Below are 12,313 nucleotides of genomic sequence, written 5' to 3' on the forward strand. Positions count from 1 at the left end.
TTCAAAACTCTTCGGTCGAATGTAGTAATAGAGTGGTATCATTATTGTGATATGTGAACTCGGACTGTTCTTTTATATTAGGACAGTGGTTCTTTAATCTCCTTTTGGACAAGTATCTTTTAGGAATTTAAGATAAACTTCAGAGGAACTATGAAGTTGTATAAGTGTTTCACCTTTAGGTTTCGAAGCTCATGTTGTTGAGATGCAGCTTTGTACTTCCAGTAAGATTCTCTTCAGATGTACTAGTGTTGCTAGTCTTGCCCGTGATCACATATTGCTGTTTGTAAAAGATGAAAAAAATCTTTAAGAATTTTTATTTATTTATTTTTTAATGTCCCCCCTACCATTCCTGTATGCACACAGATGCAGTTAATAACTAAAAAGCATTTTGTCTGTATGATATATTAATTTGAAGAATAAGAATTTTCTGTTTCATTATTTAACTTCGTTCTGTGAGCCTCTGATATTCAGACAGTACCTGTTTCTCTTCTTCCTTATCTGTGATAAGGGAGCATGGGGTGGTAGCATCTCTTTGACTTCTTTTTTCACAGTTCTGAGATGCAGACTTCTTATTTTATTAAGCTTCACTCCTGTTCCTCAGGCATATTGGCCTGAACTAAGATGCCACCTTAGAAACCCTAGTCATACATGAACTGTGGGGAGAGAAGAAAAGAAAAGGTGTATAGTAATCCATTAATTCCCTCTTTGTGAAAAAAGAGAGAACCAGGAATTTCTAGAGGTAAAATAAGAAAATGAAATGTCAAATAGTTGATCTGAAGGAAAATGTCAAGTACTGTAGTACTGTTGAAATCCATGGCACTTTGGTAAGATAAAATTGTGCAACTACAGAAGTGTAAAATTCATTGGACTTAACGATATCTCTCATATATTGATCAAAGTTTTTCATGATCTCAGAGAGTTAACAGTATGTAGATTAAAGATGATCCTCTATTCCTAACTGATAGTTAAATATTTTTGAACCTTTTCTTTTTGCTGCTTTTCTTTCTCCAAATGCAAGTTTATAAGAACTTTTGAAAAAATCAGAATAAAACATTTCCTTTATCTCTCTAAGACTTTCATCTGTGATTAGTATAAGATTGAGGTACTGACCTGTGGCCCATCTAGTCCAGTATCTATTGTCTGATAGTGGCCTCTGCTGGATTCTTCAGAGAAAATTGAAACACCTACATAATACATTGTATTCAGATTCTAGATTTCTTTTTTTTCCTATATAGCATATTTCTCCTTGAGCTGTTGATCATCTTTCTTCTAAGCGTGAAGGCTGATTGCTCTTAAAGCACTGTTTGGGATGTGTTACCTTCTCTCTGACTCTCTTAACTCTTCCAAAAAATATGCATCATTCATAAATATCTAGATACTTTTTTAATTAAAGTTCTCTAGTTTGCTTAGTATACTTGTTTGCAGGATTTCTTACAATATGATTATTAAATAGGGAGAGGAACCTGATGAAGATGATGCTTACCAAGTCTTGTCAACGCTGAAGAGAATCACTGCTTTCCACAAGTAAGTAGGCTTGTGTCTGTGTTTTTGTTTTTTGTTTTTTTTTAATTGGTAGCTGTAACTTTGCAACTTTTTTCCATTCAGTGTGAACAGCTGAGCGTTGTGCATAATGTGACATGTTTTGAATAAAGGATTTATAAGATTGCATGGAAATACACATGAAACTATAATCTTCAGTTTGGGTTTCTTTTAGGCCAGTTAAGTTTTAAGTAATTGTTAACATCAAATTGCAGAAATAGTTTAATAAAACGTTAGTTAAGTTACATCTTTGCCTCATTTCCATTGTTTCCAGTGCTCATGACCTATCAAGATGGGACTTGTTTGGCTGCAACTACAAGTTATTAAAAACTGGCATTGAAAATGGAGACATGCCAGAACAGGTTTGTAGTTGAAATGTGCTCTTCAGTTACAACAATAAATAGCTTTTGCTGCTGTTCTTTATCAGCCTCTTTCATCTAATACTTTTTGTCTTCTTGATTGCAGATTGTTATTCATGCACTGCAGTGTACTCATTATGTAATCCTTTGGCAGCTAGCAAAAATTACTGAAAGCAGTTCCACAAAGGTATGCCTTGTTCCAGTTGTGTTAGTAAATAAACATTTGCACATACCTGCAGTGTCATCAAGTGGGAAGTGTGATGGAAAGGATTAGGATTCACAATTTCTATGTAGTTATCTGCCGAAAGTTGCATTTCTAATAAGTTTTTCTGACTTCATCATTTTAATTTCGGAAAGCTTGATGTTTAAAACCTAGTATTTCTCTAAATTTTTTGGTTTTACTTACTTATTATTGTTTAAATGTCAGTATTATTTTCAAATTGACAGAATTTTAAAGCAACTGTAGTACAATAATTGGGTACCTGTTGGCCTAACAAAGTAACAATACTTAGGAGTAGAAAACCAACTCTGAAATGCAGTACAGTTTTCTTTTACTACTCTTAAGTATGTATTGGGTTTGAATTTGTTTACAGACTATGATGTATCAGTGACAACTCAATGAATTAGGAAAATAAGAATTTGCACACTGTCTTGTTCTTTATGTTGCACTCATATTTTGTTGCTCTTGATTAATCTTTTAAATGCATTGTTAAATGAAGTCGCACAAAGGTTAAATTTAAAAATCTCAAAATTTCTCAGAAGAATAGCAAGAGAGCTCTTTCTTTTTCAGGCTTTATTTATAATAATCTTGGAGGGCAAAGCTGTGGCAAATGTCATATTTGTAACTTCACTGTTTGAAAACTCTTGGAGGAAGGATTAGGGTTTCTTGTATGCACTGGGCACCATTGCTGTAAGAAGAGGTGGTTACATGGCTTGCTATGTGAAGTGCCTAATGTGAGGCCAGCCAGTTTAGAACAGACTTTATAAGTCAGAGCACAAAGAACTGTCCTCTGGGTACCTGTGTAAAATTAGACACTCTTTTTGCAGAAGCCTTCTGTAGTCCCATAGTAAGGATCCATTTTATGTTATTCCAGCTGGAACTTACATTGGAGTTTCACTTTGTTATTGGAGTTACTGATAATACATCCTTTGCCATAGTTGAAATAAGGAATTTTTGAGCCTTTTGATTTGCCATACTTACAATTAGTTAAAAAAAAAAAAAGTTGTAGACATCTCTGATAATTTATTAGGGAGAAAATTAAGATAACTCAAAATATAAACAGTAAATTATAATTATAATTTAATATTAATACTTCATTATTACAATAAAATCTTTTTCATACGATGAAGTATATGTTTTTGCTTTTTTCATTCTTTTCGGATACTGTAGTGTGAGCATCTGATAGATGATAGGAGTGAGAGGCATTCTGTATAACTTGTATTAGTTTCTTTTGTAATGTAGAGCACCTACTGACTTAGCGTGGAATCTGAAGGTCTGTTAAATAAATGCGAACTTCTTCACACACTGGCTGACTATTTTACTGTCTAACTTTTAATAGCTTTTAATGTTTACAAAACCCCAAATATCTGACAGTAAGTGGAAACATAAGTTATTGAAAACTGCTTACATGTGAATGAAAAATTTGGAGGCTCTGTCAGCTTTACTCTTTACAGGGGGAGCAGTGGTCTGAACTTTTTGTAATGGAACTGTGGAATACTTGGCAGTGATTAAGACTTTGTCACAAGCCTGACTGCAGAAGCTGAATAAAATATTCAAAAGTTAGGTTCATAGAAATGAACATTAACTTAGATATTGTGCAGTAAAACATAAATTGTAGTATTTTCAGCAGGAATACAGAGAACTCATTTGAAAAAGTGGTCCTTTATTGAGACTACTTTCTGTTCCTGTATAATAAAATTTAATTTAAATTTTAAATTAAAGCTTTTGTTGTTTTGGTTCAGAAGTTGAACCTGTTAGTTATATTTAACTGCTTGACTGCTGCCAGGTATACAGAGCAAGTTCCACTGGTTTCTGCTTAGTTGCCAACAGAACGTAACAGCAAAGAAGTTGAAGCACATTGCCGGTGGTGTCCTGCGCTCTACTTTTCTTTTTAAACATGTTCTGTTTATGAACAGATTGACTAAGTTTGGGAATTACCTTCAGGATCTAGGCTGTTAAATTAAAAGACTGTATAAGTAATTTGATATCTGTTAAATTTTAAAAGAACAATTCTGTATAAAGGAAAGAAAATATTCATATGTACAGTTCTCTTAACATCGGTATAGTAATCTGACTGGTGAATATTGGGAGAAGAGTGTTTGTAGTGAAAGTGTAACTAAAACATGACATACTTAAACTCTGTTCAATCTTAGGCAATAAGTAGCTGTTGCTTTTGTGATTCCTGTTGGGATTAAGTGACACACTATACTGGTGTGTTACCTGTTCTCTTGAAGGCAGAAGCCTCTAGACACTGCGTTTTGGTTGTCTTACCAATTACAAGTTCTGGTACCTAGTAATAATGACTTTCCTGCTGCTTCAGTGATGACAGTCCTGGTTTTTGTGAACCGATCACCTGCTGGGTGAATATAGTTGAAAAAGTGGCCGAGTGTTTCGGTCCGATTCTCCTTTCAGCTCTGCTGCTGTCTTGTTGTTTCCATTATGTCTGTGATGCAGTGCTGCTGGCTGCTCTGCACCTGGGCTATGGAGAGGTAACTTAGTCATTATATGCTTTTGAAGCCCTTGTTGGTCACTTGTCAGCCTGAGTCAGAAACTTGTGCTTTCCTGACTTCGAGTTCTGTGGAGCTCTCCCTCATCTAAAAAGTAGTATTTGGAGTATTGTGTTCCATGAGAAGGTGCAGGCCTGTGTTGCTACTTCCAAATAAGGAATTTCTCTTCCAGATAAACTTGTAATTACTATGCATAGAAGCAGGCATTGAAAAAAGATTAGTAGGCATATTATACCTTATACACGTGTGATACAGTTTACGTATGTTTGAGCTGAAGGACAGCATCGTTCATTAAATGAACTAGGAGATCAAAAGGGTGCAAAATTTGCTTTTAATTGAAAGCAGTTCTGAAAGGGCTCTGAGCTTCATAAACGTTTCATGGCAATCAAGGTAGGGTTTTGAAAACTTGGGATCCTACGTCTTAACTATTCTTATTTTCTCTTGTAACCCATCTTCGTTCTGTTTTCTTTTCCTTTGCACCCTGTTTTCCCTTTCCTCTGACAAAGAGATGGGGTGGTTAGGTAGCTGTTGCCCATCTTCCTTAGCCTCTCTCAGCCCTTGGAAGTCTTGGGATTTGAGTGAAGTTATTCCTAGGATAGATTTCCTTTTATATGCAACTTTCACCTACTAATTTATGTCAGAGAATGAAAAAAGAGGATGGCGTAATTTTCTTTGTGCTTTTCTTAACAAAATCATATGTAGGAGCTATAGAATTAAATCTCTTTAATCAAAGGTACAAAGTGAAAATGCAGCTTTCTGTTTCAAACTAAGCTCTGGAAAAGTGTGTGTGTGTGTGGCGGGGAAGGTGGTTGCGTGTGCGATGCTTTTTCCTGCCTCCCTTCGGTGTGTTTCTCCTTTGGACTGATGCTGGTTATACACTTGGTCTGTTGTATATGAAGTATATATGAAATATATTTTATCTTCTCCAGTTCCACCTGGGCTGGAATCTTCACCTATGTAATTGATAGGGTAACTAGGAGCTGGGACACTAGATATATACTGCACAGGATGATATTTGTACAGCATGGATTGTACCAATTTGCCTACTTTATTTGCTTGTTAATCCAGTTTTTGGAAATTATTGCATCATTAAGTTACCTTTTTATAGAAGATGGAAAAATACCCAATCCCTACCCGACATTTTCCTCTTTCATCCCCAAGCAGTGTGGGTTTTTTTGTTTGTTTTTAATTCAGTTATCACTAAAATGGAGCCATGTGTGTTTTAGTAGCAAACAGCTATGCAAGGTTCATCATCTGGGTTGAAAATACAGGTGTATATGTAAAAGAAAAAAACTTTGTGCTGTGAAACACTTTTTTTTTTTTTTTTTAACTAACTTCCCTAATTTTTTCATAACTCCCATTTCTATTTGTGGTAAGTAGAGCATAACAAAAATGAGGAAATTGCTATTTGTGTTTGTAGAGAGCTTAACTAAGGTGGTGGGCTTTGTCAAAACCACTTACGAGGTCTGTAGTTGATAGCTCTGTGAAAAGGTATACACTGTGTTGTTAACATAAAGATGAAAAAGCAAAACTGTTGTTTGAAATTCTTCTCTTTAAAGGAGGATCTTCTGCGTTTAAAGAAGCAGATGAGAGTGTTCTGTCAAATCTGTCAACACTACCTGACCAATGTAAACACTGCTGTTAAGGAACAGGTTAGTGATTGTTATTTATCTGCATAGTCTTTTAATACTGTTATGCTTTTAAAGCAGTTTAGAAATATTAGCAAGAGGAACTTTGCACACTTACGTAGCAATCTGGTGCAAGTACCTTGGATGCTTATGCTTAGTGCCCTTCGAGGCTATGTATATACTGTACTTGTATACTTGTCTGCCTTTGGGTAATTTAGGTAGGATTTCAGAATCAATTAAAACATTCTAATAATTTTACATAGCATAAGCTTTTATTTTCCTTAAACAATGACTGGCCAGGTGCACTGTAGAAGCATTCTTATTTGTAATTTAAGTGGGAGAGTTCCATTTCAAAACTCTGACTAACGTGGGTTTACACACGTACCTTCAGTAGAGCTAATTCCTGATTCATAGCCTCATTCAGAAGAACTAGGGGCAGTTACTTAAAAGAGAGAAACTAATTTTTTTATTATTATTATTTAATGCTTTTCCCTTTCCACATTTGCACTGCGATATGTAGGTGCCTAAGCACTCAAGACTCTTTTATTAAACAATCTTCCCCCTCCCACTGTAAACCTGTGAGTACGTGCATGGGCAATTTCTGTCTACCCTCCATGTTGCTGCATACAGAATATACACCTCAATTCCTCAGAAACCCAGGATTTTGAGGTCTCTAGATCAGGATGAAAAGGATGGGTACTTACCGTGTATGTCTATGCATTGTAACTGAGGGGATTTTATTGTTGACAAGTGGTATTTCTTTTGTGTGGTCGGTCTTCTATACACTCACTGGTTAACTATTAATAGTATTGTTTAGAGATAATGGGAGATTATTCTAGCAAGTGTTTGGTAGCCTCAGTAATGGTGTACCGCTCAGAAAAGATGTGAGCAGAGCTTCAGATACAAAGCATTAGGACTTTGAGTGAAGCTTGAGACTTGCTTGAGTTCTAGCAAATTGCATTCTGATGGCTTTTTTCATTTTACTGGTTTTGTAGTCAGTCACTCATACAGTTGTCTTTCTTGGGGGAGAGCTGAGCCATGCAAGTAAGTATCTGATGGCTCAGGTAGGAAACAAAGCTCTGGCTTTTTGAAGAAGAATGCAGGTGTGAGGATTTTGAGGGGGGGGGGGGAGGGTTGTTCTATTCAAACAGAATTGAGACATTGTCTTGGGAAATACTTGCTTTGAATTCTGTGAGTAACTGGATTGGAGAAAGGTTAAGGTGTAGGAGCTGGGCCTTTTCCAGCCTATGGTCAAATAGCTCTCCAGTCAGGACACCTGTAGTTTCAAATTCCACTGAAGAGAGGAGTTATTGATAGCAGGACAAATAATAAGTAAATCCTTTAAACAACCTTCATAATGCTAAAATTAAAAAAAAAAAAATCTCTCTATAGGGGAAGGACCAAACTGTCTTCCAGGTATGCTTTTTCAATTAAATAAATAGAAAGCCAGGAGCCTTTTAGCTGCAAAAGATAAAAACTTGGTTGAGCTTGAAGTTGAAAATCTAGTCCACTGAATCACACAAGTGCAGCTTTTGAAATTCTGTTTGCTGTAACAAGAATATTTTCGTTCTGGAGCTGAATAGGTGTGCTTTAAGTCTAAGAGCTATCGAGTATCAAAATCACAAGATGTAGGGTGTGAAAGTGCAAGTAACATTATTCTAGTTCTGAGAAGGTCTATTTATAACTAAGGGCTGGGTCTGTATAGGTCTGGGATAACTAAGACCACTGCCTGGTGACTGACTACTGGGTGTAAAACTAAGACTACTGACAGGTAGTCGCATAGGCTGCTGACATACGACACATGATTCTGCTTGCTCTCTCTAATCACATGAAGAGACGCAAGGGACCTGAGGGAAGCATATATATTTCCTTGACCAAGAAATTGGTAATGTGTCTTTTGAGAAGTTTGGGAACAGGTCTGCCTGTTAGAGTGGAAGTACTTATGCCATCGGGGTGAAGAAGCGAGGCCCAGTACTAGGCAGTGTAAGGTTAAGCAGGTCTGTTAGTTTGAAGAATGCAAGTCTGGTTACTGATATGTTCAGAACTTCCAGGGGAGCAGGGTACAGAAGTTTGAATCTGATGTCAGATGCCCAAGTTTGCCAGCAGAATAAAGAGGTGGTTGCTTTTTTTAAAAGCTAGACAAATTGGGATTTGAAGGGGTTGAGTGGCCTAAGCTGTTAGACATCTTACAAATGTGATCAAACCCATTAAAAAAAAAAAAGTAGGCTGTGCTGTGGTTGGTATCTACCTAATGTAACACCCTTCAGGCAGAATTTGAGAGATTCAGGCTCCTCTTGATTTAGTCTCAGAATATTTTGATACTCATTTGGTTTCATTTGTGCAGTATTTTTATTTACAGACCTAGCCTCCATACAGCAGTCTTGTACAAGAAACTCTATTCGCATGGTGGCCTGTTCAGTCAAGTAAGACTTAGATGCCTGTGTGCAGAGTTGGGTTCTGAATAAGTGTTTTGTTCAGTGGAAATACAATATTCTCTATCTAAATCAGAATTAAAATCCAGTTTCTAAATAGGTATTTATTAAGGTTTCTTTTTAATAGGCTTTCACAATTCTGTGCGATGTGTTGATGATCTTCAGTCATCAGATTATGACAGGAGGACGTGATATGTTGGAGCCACTTGTTTACACTCCTGATTCTTCATTGCAATCTGAACTACTCAGTTTCATTTTAGATCATGTCTTCATTGATCAGGATGATGATAATAATAGTGCAGGTTTGTATAAAACTTATGTTTCCTTTCTTTGTATTATTTGCCTAACTAATGTATTTTGCTTCTGTATCCGGTTCTGTGGGGTTTGTTTGTTTTTGTTTGTTTGTTTGTTTTTTTCCCCCTCCCCTGGCCTTGAAGTGTGCATGAGCACAGAGGTAAGTTTGTCTTTTAAATGTCAACAACTGACTAAGCACTTTACATTTTGGGGACATGTTGGATAATCTTGGTGAAGGCTTGGTTTAATAGGCACAAGTATGTCTCCTTTTCAGAAAGAGAGACTTGTCAGTGGGCAATGAAATGCGTTGCTGTTGGAACACAGATTTGAATCTCTGAATCCTGATCATTAGCCCATATCACTTTATATAGCACCTAAATATGAAGTATTTGAACCTGACATTTTTTGTATTCTGAACTCTTATCAGATGGACAGCAGGATGATGAAGCTAGCAAAATTGAAGCATTGCACAAAAGAAGAAATCTACTTGCAGCTTTCTGTAAACTCATTGTATATACTGTGGTGGAAATGAATACTGCTGCAGACATTTTCAAGCAATATATGAAGGTACGTCTGAAGCCTAGTCATGATACTTCATAAAACTACTAAAATATAACACTATTTGTGTTTTCTTTTTTAATCTTACTATTTAATTTTTATTCTAAGAAATTTCAAAATGTGAAGATTCCAGAAGTCCAAATAGTCGTCTGTAGGCTTCTAAAACTTCTTTTTCCATAGAAGGGGGGAAAGACTGGCTGAGATAATTCCAAAATTCATGTGGGTGATGGCGGGGAGAACCTGATAATTGTTTCTACTTTGTTTTCAGTAGGTTTATTTCTTTTCATGATATATTTTTACTTCAGTAATAAACTTAGCAGGCTTTTTAAGAATCTTCTAATAGAGATCAACCCAGTGTTTAGCCATATCAAATAATTGCAACTTAAATTTTGTAGAAGAGGAAAAAACAATGGTTTGAGAGTTTACTTTCCCTAGACTTTTGAGAGTTTATTTTTCCCTAGAAAAATTATATTATTCATACCTGTTTCTATCTTAGTTCAATATAAAATCCCTTCTTGACACTTGGGATTCACAACTGCACAATGATATGAGTTCTGTTTTTGTGAACGTGGAAAAACTTTGCTTCTTTGTGATTTACATTAAAATAAAAAACTTGGCTAGCCTGCTTTTGTCTGACTGCCCTAAACACATTCTGAATCATTTAATAACTAATCGGGTCTTCAGTGAACCTAAATATTTTCAAAACCAAACAGGTAGTTGTCTTGATTGGAAAAATTATGGCCATGAAACTATCCATAAATGCTTCCTTTCAGTAGAGAAAATGGAATTTTCCTGACAGAGTCATAGGAGTTACTGAAAAGATTGGATCCAAATCCTGTACTCTGAAGTGGTCAACACGTGTCTTTCACAAATGAGTCATGAACTTGAAGATAAACAGGTCATTCTGCCACTAAACTGATACTGATGACTTTAAACAAATATGAAAAGAAGTGGAAATATTTGGGTTTTATGGGTATTTATCATTTTGGAGATATTTTAGAATATGATCTTGATGATGATGTAATCATGAACATGTTAGTATTAGTTTTTCCTTTTCAAAGTGTCTGAAATTTTGTAAAGCAGCATATCCTATATGTTTTCTGAAGAGTTCAGTAATTGTAATATTTTCAACTAAATTCAAAAGTTAACCTATTGCGTTTGGATTTTTCCTAGTATTACAATGACTATGGTGATATTATTAAAGAAACAATGAGTAAAACAAGACAAATAGACAAAATCCAGTGTGCTAAAACGCTTATTCTTAGCTTGCAGCAGGTAAGAATGATTTACTTGTAATATTTTATGTATGAAATTCCATACTGTAGAAGATCGTGTTCTTTTGTTTAATAGCTAGAGTAAGAAATTCATGAAGAAATTCCTATGGAAGATAGGGATGAATAGATTTGAAATGAAATGTGTTTTCTGCAACTATTTGAAAAACTGCTAGAAGCCTTTCTGTACTTTGCAAACTTTGTCCTACTGAAAAGTGTGTGGGAAGGATGATAAATATCAAATGGAGGTAATACATGACACCTTTTTATTCTAAAACAGTAGTTTGAGTCACATACACAGAAATGCATTGTGAACTTTGTAGCTTATATATTCTTGAACAGATAAAGAAGGGAAAGCATTTCCTGTGTTTCTTACTGTGCCTATTCTGAGAAGTAATGAGAATTTTTGGTAATTCAGTATTTCTTAATGTTTGGTAGGGGCTTCACCCATCTTTGAAATTAAAACATAATTTAATGCACTCTTCAGTAAATGATCTTACTTGTATGGAGACCTGATGAATTAAGTGGAGGTCAGAGTCAGATTCATCTGCTCACATAAGCCACCTGCATGAATCTTACAGGAGTGAGGTGATGAGATCAATAAAGCCATAGCTCTGCAATCCACTCCAATCCAACATTGTTCCTTTCAACAACAGCACAGATCTATGTCCCTCAGTTTGTTCCCTCTCCCCACCCTTTGGTCTCAGCTCTAGAGTGCATAGAGCTGGTGGATCTAGATCTAGATGTTGATCTGGTTGAAGACTAACCTGAAAAAAGTAATTTTTAGTTTATGGAAGCCTCTGACCTGGTTGATGAATATTATTGCCAGTACAAGGGAGGAAGAGACCTTTCCTTTTGCCAGCAGCATGACTTTAAGTAGCTGGTGGAACTGCAGCATGAAGTATGCAATTAAATGCTAGTTTCTTCTCTTACAATTTTTGATGACTTTTCAAGTTCACAATTTTTTGTCGTATCAGAAAATATTTTCCTTGTTAATATTTTCTGTTCCATAAATAACCTGCCTTTTACATTTCGAAGGGTGGACAGAGGAAGTGGACATAATAGGTAGTTACACATATAATAGGGCAGTTGCACAATCCTAATGTGCAAGAAGAATAGTAACATGAAGGGACCCAAATATTGTAAAATTGACATTAAATTTAAACATGTAAACTAGTATTTTTTCAGGAAAACTTCTTAGAAAAGGAACCAGTCTGAGAGGAAATACTAGAAGTGATAGTCGATAAAGGGAGTACTGAATTTGCAATGAGCTTTACCAGCATAAAAGGCAACACACCACTTAGATATGTTTTGGCCCAAACTGTTAATAAAAAGTTAATGTGCATAGCCCCAGTAAGTCCAATTTTGGTTTATTATATTCTGTGTTATCTGGGGGAAGTGTAATAGACAAAATTAAAAGATAATAGAAAAATCGATTGTTTTAGAGAATTATGGTCAGAATCAGTTGAATGGTGAAAGGATTGATCAGAGAAAAAATTTGCTAA

The 12,313-nt window shown here is 35.6% G+C and overlaps 1 protein-coding gene across 7 annotated transcripts in view; it reads left to right on the forward strand.

Moving 5' to 3' along the window:
- The window catches only part of STAG2 (STAG2 cohesin complex component), an 83,679-nt gene that overhangs the window by 61,321 nt on the left and 10,045 nt on the right, over positions 1-12,313 (forward strand). For 6 of the 7 annotated variants that reach the window (XM_067304274.1, XM_067304275.1, XM_067304273.1 and 3 more), the window contains 7 exons: positions 1,454-1,524; positions 1,814-1,901; positions 2,005-2,085; positions 6,185-6,277; positions 8,813-8,987; positions 9,407-9,546; positions 10,711-10,812. In XM_067304274.1, coding sequence (XP_067160375.1) covers positions 1,454-1,524; positions 1,814-1,901; positions 2,005-2,085; positions 6,185-6,277; positions 8,813-8,987; positions 9,407-9,546; positions 10,711-10,812 — 750 coding nt within the window. The remainder of the gene's footprint in view (positions 1-1,453; positions 1,525-1,813; positions 1,902-2,004; positions 2,086-6,184; positions 6,278-8,812; positions 8,988-9,406; positions 9,547-10,710; positions 10,813-12,313) is intronic. The other variant, XM_067304278.1, reaches the window with a different exon arrangement.

The sequence above is a fragment of the Apteryx mantelli genome, chromosome 13 (assembly GCF_036417845.1).
Source record: "Apteryx mantelli isolate bAptMan1 chromosome 13, bAptMan1.hap1, whole genome shotgun sequence".
Classification (NCBI taxonomy): Eukaryota; Metazoa; Chordata; class Aves; order Apterygiformes; family Apterygidae; genus Apteryx; species Apteryx mantelli.